The sequence below is a fragment of the Triticum aestivum genome, chromosome 2A (genome assembly GCF_018294505.1).
Source record: "Triticum aestivum cultivar Chinese Spring chromosome 2A, IWGSC CS RefSeq v2.1, whole genome shotgun sequence".
Taxonomy (NCBI): Eukaryota; Viridiplantae; Streptophyta; class Magnoliopsida; order Poales; family Poaceae; genus Triticum; species Triticum aestivum.
This window is the reverse complement of record NC_057797.1, coordinates 18286839-18313152: the sequence shown is the minus strand read 5'-3', so window position 1 is coordinate 18313152 and position 26314 is coordinate 18286839. Positions and strand designations below refer to the sequence as shown.

The window sequence follows — 26314 nt, the reverse complement described above, 5'->3', positions numbered from 1 at the left end:
GATGCGGATTCGATGTGGTCAAAAAATATCTGAGATATACAACTATTAACCCGGCCGGTTGCTAGTGAGCGGGTGTTCCTTGTTTTCTTTTTTTTGAGGGAGGGTGCTCCTTGTTTTCACATGCATGGTAACCAGTCAATTGTTTTCGGAAAGAGCCTTGCTTCATTACATCCTCTTCACAAACCGTATAAGGGCAATATGGCCCTTTTTTGTTTCTTTTTTAACATTCAAAAGGTATGTGCAAGAGGTGGGATTTGAACTCCCAACCTCTTCTTGTACTTCCACCTGAAGTAACCTACTGACACGGCTCACTTGTTATGTCTGGTTACTTTTTTTTATTCTACTTGTTGTGCATCTTCTCACTCTAGTTTTCTTTTTTCCGGTATTGTTTGACCTTTCTTTTCTACGGTTTATTTTTCTTTATTTCTTCAATGTACACACACCCGTGACCTCACCTCCTATGTCTAAGTCCTTCTTTTCATTTTTTCTAGTGCATCAAATATAATACTTAAAAGAGAGACTCTAGTTTTCCTTTTCTATCGGGCTGTCTTGGTCGATTTTTTGTTTTTCTCGGGTTTTCATATTATTTTTCTTTTTTTCGAGTTTTTTTCAAATGTATGACTTTCCTGAAAATTTGAAATTTTCCAAAAATCGTGAACTTTTCTTAAATTTGTGAATATTTTTCAACTTCGTGAACTTTTTTAATTTTTTCACATTTCATGAACTTTTTTTCAGTTTTTTTCTAACACTTTAGTGAAATTTTCAAAGCCATGAACCTTTTCAGTTTATTTTGTACTTTTTTCTGAAACCCATGAACATTTTAAAAATTCAGGAATTATTTTTTAAATTCATGAATATTTTTCAGATTATTGAATTTTTTCCAGAACAACAGCGTCTTTTTCTTTTTTCTGCTCACATTTTGTTTCTTTCTCATTTTTCATTGTCGCTTCTTTTTTCTTTTCCAAAAAATGCTCGTGCTTTTAAAGATTTGTTCAAAATTTCAAAAAATGTTCATCTTTTAAAATTTTGTTCAAAAATAAAAATTATTTATATTTTAATAAATTGTACATACATTCCAAAGAAAATGTATGTGTCTTCAAATATTGCTCAGAGTTACAAAACATGACCATTTTGAAAAAAAAAAGAGCAAACAAATTTTTAATCATGAAGATTTTTTGAATTCTTTTGATCATTTCTGAAAAATATTAGTAAATTTGGAATTTCAAAACAAATCAGAAAATATGAAAAAGAAATTGAAACCATTTTGCTATGAATTTCCGTGAACATTTTAAGTATTTGTTTAGAATAGCTTTGAAAACAGGAAAAAAATTCCAAACGAATATTGAAAGCCCGATCATTATTTGAAACTGCCCAAATATTTTTTGAATCTTTGAACAAGTATTGAAAAAAGGAACATTTTGTGAATTTGTGAACTAATTTGAAAAAGGGGGAATTATTTTTGAATCAGTGAACTTTTTTCAAATCCGCGAGCGCTAGGCCGGCCCAACAAGTGACCGATGGGAGCGATGTCGTCGCCTAGATGGGCCAAGCCCTAAGCGTTTTTTCTAATTTTTTTTCAATTTTAATTATGTTTTTAGTTTTTTTCTTCAAATATTTATTAAATTCTTTTTAAAAACATTTACTATTTAAAGTATGGTTTTAAATGCTTTTATAAATTTGGGGTCATTCTACGAATGTAAAAAAAACACCATGTTCAACGTATGGTTTGTTGGTAGGCTAGAAGGCTCCGTTTAAGAGCATGTTATTTATCAACATCCGTCAAATGTCTCCAAATTTTTCAATATGATTTTGTGACCAATTCAAGGCACCATGCCAAGTTATTTTTGTTTTCGGCAAATTTTGCATTTTCTGAGAGCACGTTGGGGTCATTTGAAGGATGTCCAAACATAGACCATGTTCAATGGAGGGTGTTCGCGTCTGAGAGCACGTTGTTTTTCAACATCCTTGAAATGACCCATTTTTTTCCATGGCCTTGTGTGACCAATTCAAGGCACGATGCCAAGTTGTTTGGATTTTTGCAAGTTTTATATTTTCTGAAGTTTTCCTGGTGAAAAAAGGTCGATAAATGGTCGGATGTGTCGCAACTTGCATACGTTGTGGAAAATCGTTCAAACTTGACATGGATGCCTACCATGGCTGTGCTCAACTTTCTGCAAAAGTTGGATTCATTTCATGGATGTTCAAAACTAGACCATGTTCAACAGAAGGGGTTCGAGTAGGCAGGAAGACTCCGTGTGAAAGCACGTTGTTTTCAACATCCTTGAAATGGCCCCAATTGTTTCCACTAGCTTGTATGAAAAATTCAAGGCACCATGACAAGTTGTTTGAGTTTTTGACAATTCTTTCATTTTCTGGAGTTTTCACAGTGAAAGAAGACCGATAAATGGTCAGATGTGTCGCAAGTTGCATACAGTGTCAGAAATCGTTCAAAGCTAACATGGATGCCTACCATGGGCATCCCCACCTAATCGCAAAAGTTGGGGTCATTTGAAGGATGTCCAAACATATGACATGTTCAAAGAGTGTGTCCGGGTAGGTTAGAAGGCTCTGTCTGAGAGCACGTTGTTTCTAGACATCCTTGAAATGGCCCTATTTTTTTGCATGGCCTTGTATGACTAATTCAAGGCACCATGTCAAGTTGTTTTGTTTTTGATAACCTTTGCATTTTTTGAAGTTTTCTCGGTCAAAAAGGCCGATAAATGGCCGGACGTGTCGCAACTTGCGTACGGTATCGGAAATTGTTCAAACCTATCATGGATGTTTACCATGTGCAAGCCACCCCCTTGAAAAAGTTGGAGTCATGTAAAAAATGTACAAAACTAGATCATGTTAAACGAAGGGTATTGGGGTAGGCTAGAAGAGTCCATTTGAAAGCACGTTGTTGTTAACATCCATCAAATGGCCCCCGATGTTTTCCACTACCTTCTACGACCAATTCAAGGTACCATGCCAAGTTATTCGAGTTTTTGACTTGCATTTTCTGGAGTTTTCTCGGCGAAAAATGGTCAAACGTGACGTAACTTGCATATGGTGTCAGAATTCGTTAGAACCTGGCATGGGTGCATATGAACATTTTTTTTGAATTCCAGAGCATTTCTTAAATTTGTGATCAAAAATATAAAAAGGGCACATTTTTTGAAATTCCTAAACAATTTTTAAAATTGTAAACAATATTTTAAAGCAACAATTATTTTTGGTATATTCAAATTTTTGAACAGGTTTCAAAAAGAATGATAAAGTTTCATTGGTTATGCATGCAGGCCGCGTATCACGTTCGCGCGGGCGACGTACTTTAAAGAAAGACCATCCTACCATTTATTATGAAAGGGTATGAAGAGATCTACCATTGATATGTTTCGGGGGGTGTACCGAAGCTTTCATACCAGGAAACTATGGTGACCATCGCCCCAAGTTCAAGAAGTTTTAGTATGATGACCGAACTTAGCTACCTCATGAGCCACCACATTTGTTTCCCATCAACAATGCATGAACTTCAGTGTCATAGTGGTCATTGACGTGTCCACACAATCCGCATAAATAGCAGTGGCCGCATTCCACCAGCTTGCCTGCCCTGTGCACAAGTTAATAACCTTTGTCAAGTCGGATTCTGCCCGTAATCTTTCTAAACAAAGTGCATACACCAAATGGAGTCCCTTTTTCATCGCTAGAGCTTCCATTCTTGTTGAATCTGCTACGTTGGGGTAGAAAACACATTGTGTTGCTACAAACAATCCAAATGAATCTCCCGGGATCGCGGCCATAGCTCCCACCCCATCATCCTCATGGAAAGAGGCATCAAAATTAATTTTCATGAACCTTACTGTGTTTTTTTCCCATTTTACCTATCCCATGTTCCATGGGGAAGACGTTCAACCCATGAAGCATTTGCCGCAATGGCAAGAATAGAAGAAGTCCATCGCCCACAGGGCGGAATGCGCTCAGCTCGAGTGGTTTGTCATGAACCACCATAGGTACCAAGGAGCCACAACTATAACTTCCGAAACACTCACACATGGGGTGACATCGGCTACGTTGGTCCATTGAGGAGAGATTCCAACATTGCTGATCCTGGTCGATCCGCCACAAACACTAAATTTATAGTCTAAAAAATCCCCAGTCTACACCATAGATTTGATGCTTGACCGCAGGTTAACAGAAGGTGTGAATGCCCTCAGGCCCTTGTTGGCAAACAAACATTGATCATCCATACCTATGTGGCTATCAACAATGATCACTTTATGTGGGAGGGTGTTATGGAGAGCTCTCCAACAAAAGCTTTGCACTTTGCGTGGTATTTTCATTTTCCATAGAGCACTCTAGAGTGGGTTGTTCATAGATGCGTATGGTGCATGCATATTGATGGCACCAACATGCTGGTGTTTCCATTCCACATGATATATCGTACGAACTAAGAAGACACCCAGCTTGGAAAAGTGCCATGAGATAGAGTCAAAGAAGGAATCATAATTTGATGGAATTTGCTTGATCCTTAATGCATCCACCAAGAAAAAGATGAATTGGACCAGGGCCTCACCAAGAAAAAAGATCAATGAGGTCCTCAACCCTGGAGATAAGAACTTGTCGGTGCACCACGATAATCATTCTGCTTGGGCTTGAAGGGGTCCAAGGACCCTTCTAGATGTTTATGTTGTGTGCATTCCCTAATCTCCAAATACGACTTTGCTTAAAAGTTTGAATCCCAACCACCAAGCTCTGCCAAATAAGTGAGGGGACCTTCTTGGGACCATCCTGAAGGATATCTCCATCCAGATAGTACTTTGCATGAAGAACCTTTGCACACAGGGGCTGGTATCGTGACAAGGCGTGATACTTGCTTGGCTAACATAGCTAAGTTGAAACAGTGAAGGTCAAAACTCATACCTCCCAACTATTTTGGTATGTATAATTTCCATCGACCATGCCAATGCATTTTACTTTCTACTCATTATCACCTCACCAAAACCCAACAATAATTTTCATGATGTCCTTGCAAATTTCTTTTGGAAGTTTGAATGCTCACATCGCAAGTCCCTCATTAGGCCCTGCTTTTTGTATTTCTCTTCCCATCAAAATTCTTCATAGATGCTAGTAAAGCGCCGGGAATCCATCACCACCTTCCACTCAAATATCAATATAGTTTCTGTCCGAGAACAAGAGAGATAACTTTATTTCCTTTCTCCAGAATAAAGCAACTCCTCCTTTCCTTCCATCACTAGGGTTAACCATCACAAAATCTATTTTGAGAAGATGTCACAAACATATGGGGGATTGCCACCCAAGTGAGTCTCCGAGAAAAAACAATACCATGGGAGTGTGTCTCCATTGGACATCCAACATATAGCTTGAACTGCCGAGGCATTCCCTAGTACCCAACTATTCTAGGGTAGAGCTCTCATTGTTCCCTGCACAACTCCTCGAAGGAGCCCAGCAATTCTGAGTGTGTAGTTAAAATTGAGTTACCACTTTCTGTCTTATGCCTCCTTGATGCCTCACTATTCTTCCTCATATCATCCTCATTACATGCATCAAGTCTATGAGCATCGGGACTGTGGGAGTCAGGTCCCTCATAGCTGGGTCAGTGTCATCAACCTCCTCTAGAGCCGGTCGCTTCTTGGCATTCTTAGTCCTTGTACAATGCAAGGTGCTTAGGGGAGGTGCTTTTAGAGAAATAAACCAGGCTTTCCTTAAGCACCGGTGCTTACTTGTACAGGATAGACAATTAGTTAAGCGTCTCTCCTCTAGAAATAGGCACCGGTGCTTCACAAAAACCCGATTTATTTTTCTAAGCACCTCCCTAAGCACGTAGCATTGTACAAGGCCTTATCCGCCTTGGCACATCCCTAGGCTTCACAGGGCTGCTTTGTGTGCCATTAAGTTCCCTTGTACCATTGTTCTGACCACCCTGGTTCTGCTTGGGGCAGGTATGCTCCTGGTGTAATCGCCAATCAAAGAACTCAGCATGCCCGTGTCCTCTACCTGCATCATCATAACCCCACTACGACCTCTAGCATCGAATCCTCTGCCCCTTAAAGGGCATCTCCAATGGTTGTTGGTAGACTTTGCCACATAGGATTTTTGATGATGTGTTATACAATAAATGAGGGAAGAGAGGAAGGTTGTATGTACATGAACCAACACCCCTTGCACAAGCTCCAATGTAAAATGAGAGAGCACCTCATTTATTATCTCACATCCTATTGGGCAAACTAGATACAAATCATTGGAGTTGTCGTATGTTAAGCTATTGATTGATGACATGACATATTTTACCAACAAGCTAATATACAAACTGTTGGAGATGCTCTAAGACGGCTCCTCAACCCTACCATGTTTCATGACCAGCGTTAAGCCATGGCACCATTTGAAGTCCTTCGTCTCACGCTCGTCTGTTCCACATTCAAGGTGTGAATGTCCGCTTTGCCCGCCCGTCTCGCAAAATCACGGAACGTTTTCATACTTCACTTGAAAAATATTATGTTCCCTTCCACAAGTGATAGTAACAATTTTGTGAGGGCTTTAGGTACACTAAACTTAACACGAGCCCACATATAATTTCCAATTCCACCTTATCCTCGCGCCTAGAGCCTTCGACTGGTAACCATCTAACAAGGGGGAAACTTGTCCAGGACTTGGGAACAGTGAGTGAATGATGACCACCCCCACAATGTACCCAGACTACAGATCACTCTACCTCCTTGAGCAATGAACCAGAAGCAATTTGCAAAACTTACCCTACAATTATTTCTGAAATGGCACGGTTTTGCTGATAAGGGGCAGAACCAGGCAGGGTTCAGAATCTGCTGCTTGAGCAGCGACCACCTAACCTTCGTCCTTCGCCTGATCATAAGTTCACCATTCATCCCCGATTGGCATGTACATATTTCTGAGCGAGAAATCCTCGCCTTCAGAGAGTCATGGCGATCTTTTGTCGGTCGAGTTTTGTATCAGATTACAGGAACATGGAAATCCCATAAGGGCAGCGAGCTCATTTACTGCATACCTGGGCAGCTAGCCAGTTACCACCACCTGACCAGGGAGGTGTTCCTTGCTTTTATCCTGCCACATGGATGGAGTTCAACTTTAAATTTCATCACAAGTTTCTGCCAAATTTCACGGGCATGCATGATGTACATGGCTCCGCAATCAAAATATCTGTGGGCTGCTACGTACATGTACACACCTGGTTCTTCAGAGATGCAGCAGCTACTGGAGCGAACCAGACGTGACATTCATGTTCAGCTACATGGGATTTGCATGCATGGTAGACTGGTAGTGATCAGTAAAACATTGAGCAGTCAAGTACTTCACATACTTATAGACCAAGATATTGGATATTTGGATTTCTCCATCATCCTTTTCTAATTACAGACCATGCACATTTCTTATAAATGTCCCTTGCTGCATTTTAAGAACCGACACTAATAATGCTGGCGCGGCCCTTGCTTACTCAGAGGAGGAGCAATATATACTACTCCCTCAGTGTCAAAAAAACGTCTTACATTATGGGACGGAGGGAGTACCTACTTGTCGCATGTAACATCAATCACAAATGTCATATGAAACCTGACGTGGTCTGATCTGTTGTTGTATCATCTACAGCATTTGCTCCGGAAGCACCGGCGTGAGCAATGGCTTACCTTGGAAGAACGCCTCAAGGTTTCCGATCATGAGGTCTGAAAGATCAGAGGCCGACTCCACAGTGAAGACGGCCTCATGCGCTGTGAGCACCACATTTTCCATGGAGAGTAGCTCTGCCGGCACCTCAGGCTCCTTCTCAAAGACATCGAGGCCCGCGCCTGCTATCCCCCCTGCCTTGAGTGCGCGGATCAGCGCCGCCTCATCGACGTTCCCTCCGCGGGCAATGTTCACGATGACGCCGTCTTTCCCTAGCGCCTCCAGGACTTCCTTGTTGACAATGTGCCGTGTCTGATCGTTGAGAGCGCACGCGACGACCAGCACGTCGGATTCGAGAGCGAGGTTGATGACAGTGGGGAAATATTTGTAAGAGATGGTTGCTGAATCCTTGGCCCTTCTGGAGTGATAGGAGATGGTGCAGCCGAATGCCTGGAGCCGCCTCGCGATCAATGTACCGATGCTCCCCAAACCGATGATGCCTACTCGCTTGCCACTGAGCTGGTGCACCACAGGAATAAGTATTGACATCAGTTTCTGTTTGAGATAAATAAAAACATATGTATGATGCAAAGAACAGAACTTGGGGGAATCAATATGAGGTACTCTGAATTCTAGCACTCTACTGTTGTTCTCGTTGAGCAATTTGTAAAACAAATGGCAAGATGTGGATTCAAATCTTGTCAGTTCAATCAAATACTCTGGTTGACAAGGACCAAAATTTGTTGTGATTTTCAGTTGAATATAAAATTTATTGTGATTTCCGGATCAAGAAAAGTGAAGACTTCAGAAACAATGTGTCTGCTGCTACAGTATTTCAGTAGAGAAGGAAACCACGGACCTTGGAGCCAAGCGGGTAGTCCCCGCGGGCCGGCCAAAGCCCGCGGCGGACGAACCGGTCGGCCGCCGAGACGCGCCGGAGCACGTCCACGAGGAGCCCGACGGCGTGATCCGCCACGTCAGTGGAGAATGTCTCGCCGGCGCCGGCCACGGCGACGCCCCGCCGCGCGCACTCGGCGAGGTCGACGTGGTCCAGGCCGGCGGCGGTGGTCACGACGCAGCGGAGGCACGGGGCCGCGTCGAGGAAGGCGGCGTCGACTTGGATGGCGCCTCCGCCGACGACGACGGCGGCCCTCGGGGGCTCGCCGGCCCCCGGGGCGGCCGCGGACGCGGCGAGGAACGCCAGGAGCGGAGCGCCCGAGTCGTAAAGGCTGTGGACGCGGTAGCGCGCGCGCAGCGCGGCGGCGAGGCCGTCGTCGGCGCGGCGAAGGTAGAGGACCGAGGGCTTCCCGCCGGTGGCAGGCCCCCGCGCCGCGGCGCCGACGGTCGATGCCATCGGCCGTTGCTCCGAGGGGAATTTTGCTGATCCAGAGCTGAACTGATTCTTGTGGCCAGCGACTTGGATAACCAACAAAACTTGTGTCTTTTTTTTTATCATGTCTTATAGTGAACATATACAAAGGTGAACATGGCACGCGCACCCACGTGAATAGTAAATTTTAAAAATATACTAGAAAAATTGAAAAATCTGAAATTTTGGGGTAACAAATTTGTTCGACCGTTCTACTCACGTGTGAAGTTTCATGAAGTATTGACATGCGTGGTATTTTTAGTGGAGAAAATACAATTAAGACCTTACAATTCATTAAACAGTGTTTTTTTCTAAAAAAAGTGTATTTTTAATATAGTTTTGATTTTGTCATTTTTGCCCAAAATAACAAGGATGTAAATTCTTTGTGAAACTTCATACGAGGGTATATCGATTGATTAAATATGTTACAAAAATAATTCAGATTTTTTTGTAGTAATCTTTTTATATTTACTATTCATAAAAGGTGCGCGTGGAACCATGTACACAAAATCCGCGTCCCATGTCTTAGAGCAACTCTAGCAGACCCCGCAAAATCCCGACCCGCAAAACGTGTTTGCAGTTTGGCGAAGATCTCGTTCGCGGGTCGAGAACGAGCGCGGCCGAACAGAAACCGTAGATGAAACAGCATAATTTGAAAAAACAGTTTCGCAGGAGAAATTGCTCCATAGTAGTTCATCACGTACTACATATATTTACATGGTCAAACACTACAAACACTAGTTCATAGTACATATTACATCAGTACTAGTACTAGAGGGGTGGGGATCTCCCGGCGGCGACCTCGCGACCATGGACGACGCCGTGGAGGAGCTCAATCCTCCTCGCCGGAGCTGCCGAGGTCGATGTACTTCGCCCTCTGCTCCTCGCGGATGCGCCGCCACTCGTCGTCCTTCTCCTTGGCGGCGAGGTTGGCCACGACCGCCTGCCGGAACTCGAGGTCTTCGAGCTCCTCGTGGTGGCGCCGGCGCTGCGCCTCGCGGAGGAGAAAGACGCGACAGAGGACGGGGTACGGCCGTGCCGACGGTCGTACTCGTCCGTCTCGCGGACGCGGAAGCTGGTCCACTTCCTCGCCCCGCGCTTCCTCGTGCCGTCCGACCGGACGCGCCGCTCGCGCTCGGGGTCGCTGCCGCCGCCGGATCTGCTGCCAGAGCTGCGTCCGGAGCTCCACATGCGGCCCCACATGGCGGCTGGAGGCGGAAGGGGGTCGCCGGCGGCGAGAAAAGTGGAGAGGGGTGGGGAATTGCGTACCTCGGCGGCGGCGGGGGGATAGGGTTTTGACCCGCAAACGCGTCGCGTACCCGTAGATATACTAGTCGGGGCGTGCGGTTTGCGGGCCGCGGCAATTTTTTTACGGGCCGGGTGAGTATGCAGGGTCTATTCTGGCCGGAAAATTGAGTTGAGCCCGCATACTCGCCGAAATTTTGCAGGTTCGCGGCTTTTGCGGGGTCTGCTAGAGTTGCTCTTAGTCGTTTTTTTGTATCACTTTTTGAGACTTGGATGAACAGAACTTTGTTTTCTGAAAATACTTCATCTGCCACTGACAATTTGTGTCTTTGCTATTTCTCTCACCGAGTTATTTAAAAAAAAAAGTAGTTTCGCGAGATTGGAAAATCTCTTTTTTGTAGCCAATCAATTGATAGCCACATTTTTTACTTACAAAACATTACCTGGCCAATGTTTGACAACCAACTAGTCATGTTCATACTCGCGGCATGTTACCCTCCCTTTTTATTTTTGTAGATCAACAATCATGTTTTTGTAAAGCTGGCAGAAGAAATGATTTATTATGAAGCCTAAAAATAACGGTAGCAAATTTTATCTCACTTTGATTTGTCAATGAAGTGGACATTGTATGTACATTTAAAATACAATTGAGATGTATGAATGAAAAAAATGATGCTTGTCTACTGGCAAAGTCGAGGTTTTGGCTACCCTACTACAATATCAGACATATGCCTTTCAAGTTTGGAGAGTATCTCACAAGCCCTTCATCAAGGTTGCTTCGGCCTCTTCTTACCATGATGAGGTCTGATTCGGCACTAATGAAGGGCTTGTAATTGTCGCGTCGTCATATTTGTTGGCTCTCTTCTGATCTTAGCAGTTGGTGTGTCTATCAAGAAGAACAATTAGCTATTGTATTGATGCTTGAATTTTGAATCTTAATGTACACACTGTGAAAAGGTATTTTTATCCATATATCGGTGCAATGCGTGATTGCTGGAAGCATTGAACTTTGGGGAATGAGTACTTACATAGACATTGGACTAATCTAAGCTATGGCCTTCATTAGTTTGAAGTCGCATAATGTTGTTAGTGTTTTGGCGGATGTTTCTCTTTTGCTTGGCTCCATGTTTTCTTATAAACAGTAATACTATAAATGGTATAAAAATATATGGCCCTTATTCGACACCCTGCTGAGAGATATCCTTTCATAGTTCAATCTAAAATTAGATGAACATGTTCGGCACTACCTAATTTGTTCTTGAGCTTTTGCTAGGGAGAACTGAAGAATCACAACTGAGCAGCAAAGTGAAGTCAAAATTGGTCCTTTGTGGTTTATCAAGCAGCATGACGAAGCTTTCTCATCTCGAGCTCAACATGCTCCGGGCATGAATAGAACAATCAAAAAAAATTTACTCCCTCCGCCCATAAAATAAGAACGTTTTTTACACTAGTGTGAGTATATACTCCGCGTCTGCAATATGATATAAAGCATCCTGAGTATGTATTGCTTCCTACACAACTTAAAAGCATATTTGGTTTGGAGGAATTTGATAAGAATTCCACATGATAGGATTTCTATAGAAAAATTACCTTTAGATCCCTTTGGTTTATAGGAATGGATTTCTATTTCTCTATAGGATTGATTCCTCTCATCGACATTTTAAAAGAAAATAAACATTAGCCTAGGCTCAATGGAAAAAAAATATCCCTTGAACCAAATGACACCTCTTTTCCTATTCCTATTCATAGGCTTTGAAATACATCATACATGATTAGGCTCGGAGAGGTGACCCATGCGCTATGACTTGTGGCCATGGACTTACGATATGTGTCTCTTATTTCCAGTGTACTCTTTGCACTCCATGTATGTCATGTTTCTGTTATGTATGTGACATTCAATTTTGTTTGTTCAACTCAATTTCGATGGATGTTTGATAAGGACCCTGCAATTGTTCAGCTGCAACACCTCACGAAGTTCCGCATTTGGTTTTATGACACTGAAAGAACGAGAGCCAAATGGTCTGCAAAACAATCAACCAACCTAATACACCCCACCTCAATACACACTTTCTTACATGAACCAATTTTTGATATAGCTTTTGCCATGTTTTATTCTTTTAAATATGAGTTAGAAATATAAAGAAGAAAAAAATATACGAATATCTCAGTTTCAGGGTGAAATATACCATTTACTTTAATTATTTCAAATGATTTATTTGGAACATTTTCAGAGGTATTTTTTTTACTTTTTAAAAAGTAAACTTCTTTTTCGAAAGATTACCCATGTCTTTGTTTATGCTTCGTATGAGAGCAAATGACTCTAATTCATCCACGCCTACGAATTGGTCGGCATTTTGTACAATTTTTACAAATGAAAGCTCTTATTTTCATATTTTTGTATCTTTCTTAAACTATGAATCTAATCTTTTGAAAAAAAAGTCTCTTCGGTAGTTACAAGGTTAAGAATGTAGTTATATGGTGTGCTAGTGTGGAATTTTGGGACATGGGTGTAGGCGCACCTGACTAAGCAAAATTATTTTTCGAAAATAGTAAAGAAATTTGAAAGAATGTGAAACTTTTTTTGCGACAAACATAATCTAGCATAAAATTCACGTTTAAAGTTTCGGCACAAAATGAGCTATGTATTCTGAACGGAAAAACAAGAGTGTAGTTATAAAAAGTGTGAATAGTAGCATTTATATAGTACTCCCTCTGCCTTGAATTACTTGTCACCGAAAAAATTAGTAATGGATGTTTCTAGTCTAAAATACGCCTAGATATATCCATATCCGCGACAAGTAATTCGGGCCGGAGAAAGCATTGATTGTGTTGCATTTTTCCAATATGGTGCAAATGATTTTGTCCCAAAACTTTTATCGTTAGTATTATACTAGATCATGTATGTTGTCAAAAAAATAAAAAATATTTGATTATTAATTCAAAATTTTAATTCAGGTACGCCTAGAATAAGATTCCACAGGGTATTTTCCGATGGAATGCCTTTTGCAAAGTCCCATATGTGCGTATGATTACATGTGTTTATTTATTGCTGGTATTTTGCAAGTTTGTTGGCCCCATGTGTTATAGTATTAATATAAAAGTAAAAGTAGCTGGAGAGAGTAAGCTGACCTTTGTTTTTACTCTAACTAAAAGAAAAGAAAACCACTCCATCCATTTCACATAAATTGTGCCTAAAATAGATGTATCTAAACGTATTTTAATGCTAGATACATTCGTTAAAATGGATGTTTTGACGAATTTTAAAAATCAAATGTTATCTGGAGCACATGCTCCCATATGTTCAATACGTAATTATCGGTGACAAAGTCCTACTCTAGTTTCTTTCGCAAAAAAAAGTCCTACTCTAGTTTTCTTGTCAATTTGGAATCAAATTTTACAAATCAGACGTTGATTTTGAATGGAGAGAACATGCTCCCAGATGCCCAATACGAAATACAGTAATCAGTGACAAAGTCCTAGTTTTCTTGTACATAAATTTGGAAAAATACGTTTAGCCGTTGGATCCACTCGGCTTTCCTCGTCATTTCCGCATTCTTTATCGCAACAGAAATGGAGTCGGTTCCTAACAGCAACTGCAGCTCCAGATCAACTACTTGGCCGCCCTTCACGCCCTCTTCTCGCGCGGCAACGTACGATGGCAGCGACGCGGCGGGTGCTAGTGCTCTGCCGCCTCTCGCCGGCCTCCCTCGCCGCCCTCGCCGCCCGCTTCAGCCTCCTCGACCGCCACGCCTCGCCGCTCTCGATGGAAGCCTTCCTCGCCGCCGCGGCCGCCGCCGCCGACCCACCGCGCTTGGCCCTCGTCCCGGGCGGGGGCGTCCGCGTCGATGCGGCTTTCCTGGACGCCCTACCGTCGCTGCGCTGCGTCGTCACGGTCAGTGCAGGCCTGAACCACATCGACCTCCCCGAGTGCGCGCGCCGCGGCGTCGCCGTGGCCAACGCGGCCGGGGTCTACTCCTCGGACGTCGCGGACCACGCCGTCGGCCTGCTCATCGACGTGCTCCGGCGCGTATCGGTCGCCGACAGGTACGTGCGGCGGGGGCTCTGGCCGGAGCGCGGCGACTTCCTGCCCCTCGGGTCCAGGCTCCGCGGGAAGCGCGTGGGCGTCGTCGGCCTCGGCAGCATCGGGTCGGCGGTCGCGAGGAGGCTGGAGGCATTCGGCTGCGTCGTCTCCTACCACTCCCGCCGCCGGAAACACGACGTCTCCTACTGCTACCACCCCGCGGTGCGCGACCTCGCGGCGTGCTCCGACGTGCTCGTCGTCGCGTGCGCGTTGACGGCCGAGACCCATCACGTCGTCGACAGGCGCGTGCTGGACGAGCTGGGGAGCGGCGGCGTGGTGGTGAACGTGGCGCGCGGCCCGAACGTGGACGAGGCGGAGCTGGTGAGGGCGCTCGCGGAGGGCAGGCTCGCGGGCGCCGGGCTGGACGTGTTCGAGGACGAGCCGGACGTGCCGGCGGAGCTGCTGGCCATGGACAACGTCGTGCTGACGCCCCACCGGGCCGCGTTCACCCCGGAGTCCATAGCCGACCTCGACCGCCTCGTTGCCGGCAACCTGGAGGCCTTCTTCGCCGGCGCACCGCTGCTTACGCCCGTCGTCGTCTCCGGCTGAGCACAAAGAATGTCGATCGTCACTGACCGCGAGCTCTTCACAAAGAATAAAACTGGCATCGATTAGTCCACCACCAACCGATGTCTGCTGGTGGCTTTGTCCCTCCAAAGCAGCAGGTACGATGAGACCATGCACAAATCTAAAAGCAGCAGGTCCCTCCGGTTCGTCTTGGTCGTCGACGCTGATTCCTCGACCTCTAGCGCGAACCAGACCTCCCGGTTGGCCGGAGAGTCCGACACGTACGCAGGGAGCCGCCGCTGCTCCGACGTCAGTAACTCACGGCGTCTACGCATCTCCTCGGCGCCGACCGGGGCACCGCCGACATTGAAATACGGTGCGGGTCCAGATGCCAACAATGGGGCAGGTTGACAACTGGATAGGCCAGCGGCTACCGGTACTCCCAGTGCCACCGCGCCTGTTGCATCGGGATGTATAGCGCGCTGCCTTTTTTGTGGCGGCCCACCGCGCCAAGGACTCGGTTGTGACAGTGACGACCCCGGGACGATATGGCGCCGGGTCAGAACTTTCGCTTGCCCTTGCTGAAGAACCCCATGGCGAGCTAGGTTTTGCCTGTCACGGGCGAGGGGGCAAGCTTGGTTAGATGTGGACGGGGTAGGGAAGTGGATGCGGTCAGCACCCCGCATGCGAGCGGTGATTGGGCGGCCGACAGGTGGGACCGAGGTGGTTTTGCCGTCTATTTCATGTTCATGTGAATGCAAATAAGGTGTAAATTTGCGTCTGAAATACGTCTAGACGGACATTGATGACATCGCGATTGGTCCGCGGGTTAGGCCGGCACTTGTCCGTATCGGTTGGAGTTGTTCTTAGGAATAGCCATATTTGGTCCAGGAACCGATGTCTGCTGGTGGCTTTGTCTCTGTCCTCCAAAGCAGCAGGTACTCCGTAGGCGATAGCTTACCATTCCCTCCTCCACGGAGCGATGGAGAACACGACGCCGCCCGCCGACGAGAGGCCGCTGGTGCTCCTGGGCCAGCCGCTGTTCCCTGAGTTCGCGGCCGCGCTGGCCGGGCGCTTCCGGTTCGTCCTGGTCGCGGACGCCGACGCCGCGACCCTGGCCCAGGGGAGGGCGCTGCTCATCGGGCTCAACCCGGTCACGGACGACCACCTGGCCGCGCTCCCGGCGCTCGGGCTCGTGGCGGGCATCTCCGTGGGCGTCAACCACGTCGACCTCGCCGCCTGCCGGCGCCGCGGGATCGCCGTCACCAACGCAGGCGCCGCCTTCGCGGTCGACACGGCCGACTACGGCGTCGGGCTCGTCGTCGCCGTGCTCCGCCGGTTGGCCGCTGCCGAGGCCCACGTCCGGGCCGGCAGGTGGGCGGCCGACGGCGACTATCCTCTCACCACCAAGGTAGATACTCCAGTAGTAGTTAGTTGTCTAGTTCTTGGCCACCACTGCTCTGGACGACTCTGTTTTTTTAGTAGTACTCTGTTCTTCCCCTTCGCTTGGCTCACTACCTACCGAACCCACCGCCGATTGAGGAGATGCGACCGCCGGCGCGAACCCAAGCCGATGCCTCCAACTCCAAGCCTGTCGTGCTCCTGGCCGACCCCATCATCCCGGAGTATGAGCTGGAGCTCTCAGCTCGCTACAGTCTCCTTCCTCTCGCTGATGTTGACGCGGACACAGCCGCCTCGGTGCGGGCGCTCCTTACAGTCGAGCTCCCGGCGGTGACCGCGGAGCTGATGGGCGCGCTCCCAAAGCTGGAGCTCGTACTCGCCTCGTCCGTCGGCGTTGACCACGTCGATCTCGCCGCCTGCCGCCGCCGCGGGATTGCCGTGACCAACGCAGGGGGCGCGTTCTCTGACGACGCGGCCGACTACACCGTCGGGCTTGTTATAGCCGCTCTCCGCCGCGTCGCCGCTGCAGACCTGTACGTCCGACGCGGCGGCTGGCTGGCCGGCGGGGACTATCCCCTCGCCTCCAAGGTTAATTTAGTCGCGGATCCCCATCAATCGCGGTAGCTAGAATTAGTTGTTCTTGGTCATCCGAACATCCCCGCAAAATTTATCCAATTGCAACTTTTGAACGCATCCAAATTATTCCATAGAACGCGCACATGAGGAGAATTTTGATCAGCAGAGTCTAATGATGCAATCGATGGCAGGTGAGCGGCAAGCGGGTGGGGATCGTGGGGCTGGGCAACATCGGCTCCCGCATCGCGCGGCGGCTCGCCGCCTTCGGCTGCGCCGTGTCTTACAACTCGAGGTCGCCCAAGCCGTCGTCTCCATACTCGTTCGTCCCCACCGTGCGCGAGCTCGCCGCCGGCAGCGACGTGCTGGTGCTCTCCTGCGCGCTGACGGAGGAGACGAAGCACGTGGTGAACCGGGAGGTGATGGAGGCGCTGGGGAAGGACGGCGTGCTGGTGAACGTCGGCCGCGGCGGCCTCGTGGACGAGCCGGAGCTGGTCAGGTGCCTGCAGCAGGGTGTCATCGGCGGCGCCGGCCTGGACGTGTTCGAGAACGAGCCGGACGTGCCGCCGGAGCTCTTCTCCATGGACAACGTCGTGCTTTCGGCGCACAGGGCCGTGGCCACGCCGGAGTCCATCCGCGGCACGATCGAGCTCGTCGCGGCCAACCTCGACGCCTTCTTTGCAGGGAAGCCATTGCTCAGCCCCGTGGAGCTCTGAAACAAGGACACCATCTGTCTGCGGTTCGATGTCCTCTGAATAAATTTGCAGAATTCGGTCATGTATATGTAGTTCAGTGTAACCCAGTCTCTTGAGTGAATAAAATCTATGAGCAATCGGTCAGTAATTCAGGTTCGTTAAGAGCAAGTGTTACTATTACATGACCATATCTTTATCAATACGGGGAAAATATCATATGAAACCAACATTTGATGGAAACGAGTGAAAACCACGCGAAAATGATGTTTCAAAGTCCTGAAAAAATCTAAAAAAAATACGGGATGTTAAGAGAGTGATGTTCTATTGAATTGCAAAATTTTATGTTCAAACACATTACTAGATATGAGCTGTGAAAAAACAAAAACAAAATCAGCATTGAATAGTGCTGAACAGTAATGTCACTTCATTATGATATTCTCCCATCAACACGAGACCATGAGGGTCCGTTAAATTGATGCACTGTGCCTCAAATAGCTTTTATTTGTGTGTCTTTAATTTATTGTTCCTGGGGTTTCTTGTGTGTCGATTGAGAATCTTGCTAAAGTTTCTACTCTACATGTTCCTAAATCTACTTTATTTCTTGTGAAACAGTTTGTTCTTACTCATCCATGTTTAATTCCTGCAATTGACACAACTTGTAGACACAATGTGTCGAGGTGATGATGTATTCAACATTTTCCTTCTGTGTAAAAGACTCTCATTGTGTTCGAAAGAAAAATATTTTCCTGTGTAGCACGCGATAGCCCCGGCCGCTCACTTGGGCCGGCCTGTTTAGCATGGTGCTCTCGCCTCGTCTGTGTTTGTGTGGTTTCAGATTTTTTTTGTGCTAGTCCAGGATTGCAGAGAGCCCTTATTTGCTGGGAATGTATCCAGTGCACCCACACTTAGAGTGTTACAGGTGTACCGGATGCCGTAGGACATTGAGAAAACCCTGAAAGCAAATCTAGCACATTGACACAACATCAATCTATGTTGTTGCAAAATTCATATCAAAATCAAAATATTTTTTAAGATACAAAAATGAATAATTTAACATGAATGTGATAATGCGTCAAATCTAAAGCCCAACTTATGTTATGTACTATTCAATGTTGAATTTGTCATTTTTGTTTTTCGGGCTCTGCTTCAAATTTTGATTGAAATTCCATGACAACCTACATTGTGTTGTGTGAATGTGCTGATTTTTTCCAGAACTTTTTGAATATTTTCAAATGTGTAACGTGAATTCCGTGCACTGGTAGCACCAGAGGCATCGTACACTAGATATTCTCCCCTTATTTGCCACCCGCAAGCGGTAATAGTGGAGGCTTCGCTAAATCCTGGAGGGAATGGGTGCGGAGGTCGCCAAGTAGCGACCTTGTACGTACCACCTGATCCCCGTTACATACGCTAGATCCGCCTACCTACATCTGTCTCGGTTTTAGGAAGGTCCTAGACCTTCCTAGACCGGTTTTTGTGTGTGCTTTTCTTTCGGGTTTTCCTACTATTTTTCATTTTCGTTCTTTCCTTTCTTTACTTTTTTTGTTTTTTATTTTTTCTACTTTTTTGTAGTTTCCTATTATTTTACTTTAACTTGATTCATTTTTTATTTTCGTACATCTTTCAAATTCATAATTTTTGATAGAATCGTAAATGTTTCTTGACACCATCAAATGTTTTTGAATTTATGAATTTTTTCAAATCATGAACATATTTAAATTTTTTGAATATTTCTTTTAAATTAGCGAACATTTTGTTATTAATCATGAATAGTTTTTGAATTCTTGAACATTGTTTGTGAACTCATAAACATTTTTTGAATCGATGATTTTTCTTCAAAATTTCCAACAATCTTTGTAATTCACTAACATGTTTTGGTTTTGACAATTTTTTTGAATCAGTGATCATTTTTGAAACTGTGAACTTTCTTCGAATTTCTGAAATACATGTACATTTTTAAATTCTGAGAACTTTGTTTTAAAATTTTCATGAACATTTCTTTCATTTTTAAACATTTTTTTAAATTAAGGAATATGTTTGAATACTGGAATTTTTATTTTCAAAATCGTGAACATGTTTTGATTCCCAAACATTTTTCTAAATCATGAACATTTTTTGAATGTGAGAATACTTTTACAAAATCATGGAAAAGAATTTAACTCCCGCAAATGTTTTTTCAACATCGTGAAGATTGTTTTATATGCTATTTTTTTTTTCAAAATAAAGAATATTTTTTTAATCCACAAACAGTTTTGAAAATCATGAACATTTTTAAAATTCACTAGAATTATGGTTTCTCAAGTTTTTTTAATTCACATTTTATAAAAATTTCATTAATAATTTAAAGAAGAAAAAACAAAAAAAAAGAGATCTCAAAAAACTGAAAAGAAAGAGAGCTTTTTTTAGACAAGAAAAAAATAGCTAAAAAATGAAATGAATGAAACTGGTGTTCCTACCATACACATGGGCCAGCCCAAAATTGCGCACGGGAAGCGATGGGGTGCGTTGGCTGGTTTCCCAACACACATGGTGCCAAATAGGAGCTCCCGTCTGGGATCACTGCGACCCAGTACAGATTTGTGTTTTGTAATTTCGATGAAAATTATAGATTACAATATGTTTAAATAATTAAAATATTCATGTATTGTAAAATAATGTTCACGTATTAAGAAAAATGTCCACATAATTTTAAAAAGCTTGCGTAGGTTTAAAAAATGGTTCATGTAATTTTAATTACACAAACAGGTTTGTCATTTCCTCCAAGCTAGTATGCATGTGTCCTCCTCGGTCCAAACAAGGTCGTCGACTCCTCCAAGCCTCAGCGCATCGCAGACTGACCATGGTGGAACACGTTGGGAAGAATAACAGTTGAGAGAGAAGATGAAGAAATGAGCAATTTTAGAGGTTAATTTGTCAAGTGTCTTATAATTGGCACCCGGCCAAGATTGCGCGGCATTCTGAAAAAGAAAGAAAGAAAGAAAACCTTTGGTGAGTCCCGTCTTTTAGACACGCAACACTTAGCAAACAAGACCACACCGTAACCCCCCGTTAACCGAGGTGAGCAAGGACACGTCTCATTGCGTTTGCCGAGTGCCCATCTTTTTGCCGAGTGTTTTCTGGCCTCCACTCAACAAAGCACAGGCTTTGCCGAGTGTGCATATTTTGCTGAGTGTTTTTGAACCGCACTCGGTTTAGGTTTAAAAGGTCCTTTCGCGATTACCTGACAAAAAACACTTAGCAAAGAGTTGTGCACTCAATAAACTCGCCGATTCCAGTAGTGACTAAGCGGTATATAGTTTTCCGTGGTTACATAGAGGCAATTTGACGGCCAAAGTAGAGCTAGCCAAGTGGATCGATTCCCGGCCGGCAGCTTCGATATGGAAAGAATGGTCCATTTTAGCGTGCTACCAGCACCGTTGGAATAGCAAAGCATGGTATGCACACCATTTTCAAGGGAGAGTTCAATCTGTCTGATCCATATCAACATCGTCCCACCATTAGATAGCAAAGCATCATATGCACAGCATTTCCGAGGGGTAGTTCAATTTGTATGATCCATGTTACCAAAGCATCGTATGCGGTCTGTCTCCAACGCGCACATGCATCATTCACTAAGCATAACGAAGCAACGGTCGTGAGCGATACGTAAAGCAGTGCGATTCCTCAGTTCCAAGGGGAGAAGAAAACAAAAGCGTACAAATGATCTATATATGCATGAAGCCAGCTCGTACGTGTTCTTCTCCAGGAACTGTGGAAGAGCACTAGAGAAAAGAACGGAAGTGGCAGTGCTGCTCTCCTCTCCTCGGTTTGCTTCTCCTTCCTCGGCGGCGAGGCGACGATGGAGGAGCCCGGGTCCAGCCCCGACGACGCCGTGCTGTTCTTTGGGGTGTCCCTCGTGCTGGGCATCGGCTCCCGCCACCTCCTCCGCGGCACCCGCGTCCCCTACACCGCCGCCCTCCTCGTCCTCGGCGTCGCCCTCGGAGGCCTTGGTCTGGCCCCTCTTCCTTACCCTTCCCACCTCCCGACCTCCGCTTAACGCCAGCGTTTAACTTCTTTTCTCCCCTCGATCGATGCTCAGAGTACGGAACGAAGCATGGCCTGGGCAAGCTCGGAGCTGGCATTCGTATCTGTAAGCCCACCCTGGACTGGACTGGACTGGATGTATATATAGTATTTTCTCTTCTACGGTTACCACAAGTGCTGATCGTGCCTGCAGGGGCTGCCATAAATCCTGATCTTCTTCTGACTGTTCTCCTTCCCGCCCTTCTCTTCGAGAGCTCCTTCTCCATGGAAGTGCACCAAATCAAGGTATATCCATCCAGTTGGTGTCATCAGCTTGCTAGCTGGTGCTTTGTTACGTGAGTTTGGGCCTTGATGGCTGACCGCGGGCACGGTCACAGCGCGAATTGGATACAGGCCACTGCCGCGACTTGGGTGGGGACTCATGCATGCGATTTCTCCCTAGAAAATGTTGTAAATTTTGAAAGTTAAAGCTGAATATTCTAAAAGTTCAACATTTATGAAGCATGCATGCTTTTCTTTTGGCTGCTTTTGCGCTTGCCAAAGTGATACTGCTCCACGCGCCAGGTGGAATACCGGCACTAAACCAAAAGGGAATAGAGAGGAATTTTCCCAGAATGGAAAAAAGTGTCGTAGGGTGACCCGCCCCTTAGTACGTCCCTCGATGCAGATAATCTTTGATAATCCTAATCCACACCTCATTCTTTGCTTCTCTAATTTTTCTTGCAGGCAAGATCTAAAACGTCCGTAGTTTTGGTAGTATTATATACCTACCTCTTGCCTGCCAATTATTTGTTCCAAAATTGTTATATAGCACTACAGTTGTGTGTATGTTTGTTCAGCGTATGCTAAAATATTTACTTTGCAGAAATGCATGGCGCAGATGGTGTTACTTGCTGTTCCTGGTGTGGTGATCTCAACAGTTTTGCTTGGAACTGCTGTAAAGGTATGTACATGGATAAATAACGGACTAAGGCCATTGCTTTCATTGTTCTGAGACTAGCCACTCAATTTTCCACAGCTTACTTTTCCATATGATTGGAACTGGGAAACATCATTCCTGTTTAGTGGACTGCTTAGTGCAACCGATCCCGTTGCTGTGGTTGCACTTCTAAAAGACCTAGGAGCAAGTAAAAAGCTCAGTACAATAATTGAAGGAGAATCCTTGATGAACGATGGGTATGGTACTATGACCCACGAATTGTTCATCTTTTGATTCTTAGACGGCATGCTTTTTTCCAGTTTGTCTCTCTGTTCCTCTATGTTTTACTAGGAGCAATTCCATTCGGGAGAACCAAAATAGAATGAGTTACTCAATATACAGATTACAAGTTTTTGTGTTATGTTAGATGTGTCTAGAAATTATTGGGAGAAACATTTTAGAATGTATGCTTCACACCAAATTTTGAAGTATTTATTATACAAGTACAATTGCATGTGAGATTACTAAATGACCTTGCATTTTCATAGGACTGCTATTGTTGTCTATCAGTTATTCTATCGAATGGTGCTTGGAAGAACTTATGATGCAGGGTCCATAATAAAGTTCTTGTCAGAAGTTCCATTTGGAGCGTATGTGAAAAGTATATAAGTTTGAACTAGATGATACAAAGCCATGCTACTATGCTAATCAATATTTTCTTTGACCAGTGTTGCTCTGGGCCTTGCGTTTGGAATTGCATCAGTACTATGGCGGAGCTTTATTTTCAATGATACAATCATAGAGATTTCACTTACTCTCGCTGCCAGCTATATTGCTTTCTTCACTGTAAGATAATCTGATAAGAAACATCTCAAACTCTCATATTTATCTAGCAGGACATGATTTGCTCATTGTTATGAAATAGTTCACTGCCTGAAAAAAAATTCTAGTTCCAGTCATGGAATGATTGTCAAGTAGTTATTTTTGCATGGAATGTAATTTTGCCTATAAACTGATCTCTCTCTCTCTCTCTCTCTCTCTCTCTCTCTCTCTCTCTGGAAGTTAACACCCCCGGGCTCCGCATCAATTGATGCATTTTTATAGGGTTTGAGGGGGGGGGGTGGTGGTGGGAGGGGGAGCTGAAACTCTGAAAAAGAATGTTGGCTTTTCCTGTAAAAATCACGAGGGATAGAGTTCTAGATTTTTTATATACCAAGAGATGGTTCAGTTGTCATTTCTAACCTAGTCCAATCAGTTTACTTTCTTCCTAGCTTTTGGACTCATTGACTGTGTACCATTAAACTGAAGTTATCATGCTTAAATCCATATATGAGCTGTCAAGTTTGTCTAGGATAAATAAACATCCGTATTCTTGATTGGAGCTTTTCATTGCTTGTGCATGATTGTTTTTCCTTTGGTGTCTACTGCAAGACAAATTGGAGCATATAGACAGTTCATCCATCTCTAGTTCATGCAATCAAGAGATATATGCATACTGGCCATCATCTTGCTTCTGAGAGTGCCATGATCCTTTCGTTGCCTCCGAAAGTTGGTTCTATCAAGTATTGAGGTCCAAACACCTAGACCATCACAGTAGAAAATCCGACCATGGTTTTTTCGTATGTGCTCTCAGATATACGGAGGTACTCGACCCACGAATCTATGGTTATGACATATGCATGCGTTTGCAATGTAGCCGTGCATTTCTGGTCACCAGATAATTCAACTCTTCCTATGACATCCTTCTTCGGGATGAAGTAGTCATCGTAGGCCGAACGCCATTTTAGAGGCAAACAAACACATTTTTCCGTATTCGAAAGCACTGGCGAAAATTGTCCATGAATAGGGCATCAGGGGCAAAGTAGTCACCCATCAGAGTCAAATGCCACCTTGCCCAATTTTGATTCAACACTCGATGATCCTTAATCGATCCCTTAAAATTGAGAGCATGCTCTTCCGCATGCTCCGCGTCTAAAAGGACCGCCTGCATCAGACCTCCAGTTTTTTTGAACTATTTTATGTTACTTATATTTGTTGGTATCAGGCGCAAGATGCATTGGAGGTCTCTGGTGTTTTGGCTGTCATGACCTTGGGGATGTTAGTAAAACTTGTCTTTACATTCTGATTTGCATATTTTACACCTCCCCTCCAATATTAACTTTGTTAGGTTGACAGGTTGTATGCTGCTTTTGCACAAACTGCTTTTAAGGGTGACAACCAGCAAAGTTTACATCATTTCTGGTATGTTCAGGCAATATATGTCACTCTCTATTGTCATCAAAGATGAAAGTTCTCAACATATTATCAACTTTTATACTCCTAGTCAAATATATTAATTTTTCCATTGTTCGTCATGTATGAAATCAGTTCCATGAAGCTGTTGATCCTGTATTTCTATGAGCATAGCCTGGAATTCAGTAGATTTATATTTAAACCATCTGCTCTCATAAATATAGTAAATGAGAGTTGACTAGTAGAAGCTTGTTATTTGTCTATGTATTGTCAAACTTCAGATTATTATAAATAGTTGTTAATTACCATGTAATTTCATCATTAATTGCATGAAATGGCATTCACAACCTATAGCCGAGTCCCTAAATACCAAATTAAATTGCATGATTTTTTTAAATGACACCCAGAAGCATCAACAACAAATTTTATTGTTTACTGGACAATGTTGGTATTATATTGTTGTCTCTTTCTTTTCATAGAAAATTTGGATATAGACTGTACATTGGGATCTTTCAGTTCATAGTAAATTAGGCAGTACTACAAATTCTCATTCAAGACAACATATATTTGACTTATTAATTCTTTTGGAGTGTCTTTGTAATGGTAACTTCTATGAGGGCCAAAGTGCAAACCTATGGTAATAAAGATGTGTGCTCTCCCTGTTGGAGGGACACAAGATTTCCCAATTAATGCTAGATTTTATTTCTATGTTTTATGAGATGTGTGAACTTCATGTCTGATTACTATTTTGTACTTGTATTCAGGGAGATGGTTGCTTACATTGCGAACACACTTATTTTCATACTAAGGTATCAATAACTTTTTTGAACTTTTCTACATGTCTAAAACATACTTTCTGATATTTATGTTTCTTCCTAGCTAAACTAAACCATGTTTGCTTTTGTTTGGTATGATTAATGTTTTTAATATGGATATTTCCATAATGTTTAATACATCTGAATCCCCTCCAGTGGGGTTATTATTGCAGATGGTGTACTACAAGATAATATCCATTTTGAGAGGCAAGGTATGGATATTCATGTATCTGTATCTACTTTTCGTTGTTAATCAAAAGGCACTATGTAAGCACTTCCACTAGACTTTCACAAGATTTTTGTTGTTTTCTACTGTCATGTGTGAAATCATTTAACCATTCATCACGATATTGCAAACAAATAAATACATGACACATATGTTTGGAACTTGGGCTTTTAAGACATGTGAGGTTTTTTGAGCTTCTCCACCATGGGACAAAACTGTTGGGGAACGTAGTAATTTCAAATTTTTTCCTACGCACACACAAGATCATGGTGATGCATAGCAACGAGGGGGAGAGTGTTGTCTACATACCCTTGGAGACCTGAAGCGGAAGCGATCACAACGTAGAGGAAGTAGTCGTACGTTCTCCTCGCGATCCGACCGATCCCGGCGCCGTTACTCCGACGCCCCCGAGTTCTTGGCACACGTTCAGCTCGATGAGGCTCCTCGGGCTCCGATCCAGCAAAGCTCCAGAGAGAGAGTTTCGTCAGCACGACGGCGTGGTGATGATCTTGATGTTCTACCGGCGCAGGGCTTCGCCTAAGCACTGCAACGATATATTCGAGGTGTAATATGGTGGAGGGGGGCACCGCACA

At 44.4% G+C, this 26314-nt stretch overlaps 4 protein-coding genes across 5 annotated transcripts in view; 3 read left to right on the top strand and 1 right to left on the bottom strand.

Moving 5' to 3' along the window:
• Positions 1 to 7308: 7308 nt before the first annotated feature.
• On the bottom strand, positions 7309 to 9064 carry LOC123187045 (glyoxylate/hydroxypyruvate reductase HPR3). Its single transcript, XM_044598808.1, has 2 exons — positions 8495 to 9064; positions 7309 to 8154 (listed from the first exon to the last, which is right to left on the bottom strand). The coding sequence occupies exons 1-2, from the start codon at positions 8987 to 8989 to the stop codon at positions 7615 to 7617; spliced, it is 1035 nt and encodes a 344-aa protein (XP_044454743.1). The 5' UTR covers positions 8990 to 9064; the 3' UTR covers positions 7309 to 7614.
• Positions 9065 to 13862: 4798 nt separating this feature from the next.
• On the top strand, positions 13863 to 15030 carry LOC123187043 (glyoxylate/hydroxypyruvate reductase HPR3-like). The gene has a single exon (XM_044598805.1). It carries the CDS (start codon positions 13905 to 13907, stop codon positions 14877 to 14879), a length of 975 nt encoding a protein of 324 aa, XP_044454740.1. The 5' UTR covers positions 13863 to 13904; the 3' UTR covers positions 14880 to 15030.
• Positions 15031 to 15717: 687 nt separating this feature from the next.
• On the top strand, positions 15718 to 17654 carry LOC123187044 (glyoxylate/hydroxypyruvate reductase HPR3). Of its 2 annotated transcripts, none has more exons than XM_044598807.1 (2): positions 15718 to 16248; positions 17006 to 17654. In XM_044598807.1, the coding sequence occupies exons 1-2, from the start codon at positions 15820 to 15822 to the stop codon at positions 17525 to 17527; spliced, it is 951 nt and encodes a 316-aa protein (XP_044454742.1). In that variant the 5' UTR covers positions 15718 to 15819; the 3' UTR covers positions 17528 to 17654. The 2 variants fall into 2 exon arrangements, with proteins under 2 accessions (XP_044454742.1, XP_044454741.1); XM_044598806.1 differs by lacking the exon at positions 15718 to 16248 and adding an exon at positions 16281 to 16826.
• A 3608-nt stretch (positions 17655 to 21262) lies between these two features.
• LOC123184336 (sodium/hydrogen exchanger 8-like) overlaps positions 21263 to 26314 on the top strand; it is a 36568-nt gene continuing 31516 nt past the window's right edge. The window contains exons 1-11 of the mRNA XM_044596482.1: positions 21263 to 21495; positions 21585 to 21635; positions 21723 to 21814; positions 22395 to 22472; positions 22548 to 22705; positions 22997 to 23098; positions 23177 to 23294; positions 24493 to 24545; positions 24624 to 24689; positions 25445 to 25489; positions 25652 to 25707. Coding sequence (XP_044452417.1) covers positions 21345 to 21495; positions 21585 to 21635; positions 21723 to 21814; positions 22395 to 22472; positions 22548 to 22705; positions 22997 to 23098; positions 23177 to 23294; positions 24493 to 24545; positions 24624 to 24689; positions 25445 to 25489; positions 25652 to 25707 — 970 coding nt within the window. The 5' untranslated portion in view covers positions 21263 to 21344. The remainder of the gene's footprint in view (positions 21496 to 21584; positions 21636 to 21722; positions 21815 to 22394; positions 22473 to 22547; positions 22706 to 22996; positions 23099 to 23176; positions 23295 to 24492; positions 24546 to 24623; positions 24690 to 25444; positions 25490 to 25651; positions 25708 to 26314) is intronic.

What these genes read in the sequence shown, in the direction of transcription:
- LOC123187045 (XM_044598808.1), bottom strand. Translation starts at nt 8,989, where the DNA reads ATGGCATCGACCGTCGGCGCCGCGGCGCGGGGGCCTGCCACCGGCGGG. An exon ending in ACTACCCGCTTGGCTCCAAG is followed by an intron (nt 8,155 to 8,494) that starts GTCCGTGGTTTC and finishes GTGGTGCACCAG; the next exon opens with CTCAGTGGCAAGCGAGTAGG.
- LOC123187043 (XM_044598805.1), top strand. Translation starts at nt 13,905, where the DNA reads ATGGCAGCGACGCGGCGGGTGCTAGTGCTCTGCCGCCTCTCGCCGGCC.
- LOC123187044 (XM_044598806.1), top strand. Translation starts at nt 16,383, where the DNA reads ATGCGACCGCCGGCGCGAACCCAAGCCGATGCCTCCAACTCCAAGCCT. An exon ending in ACTATCCCCTCGCCTCCAAG is followed by an intron (nt 16,827 to 17,005) that starts GTTAATTTAGTC and finishes AATCGATGGCAG; the next exon opens with GTGAGCGGCAAGCGGGTGGG.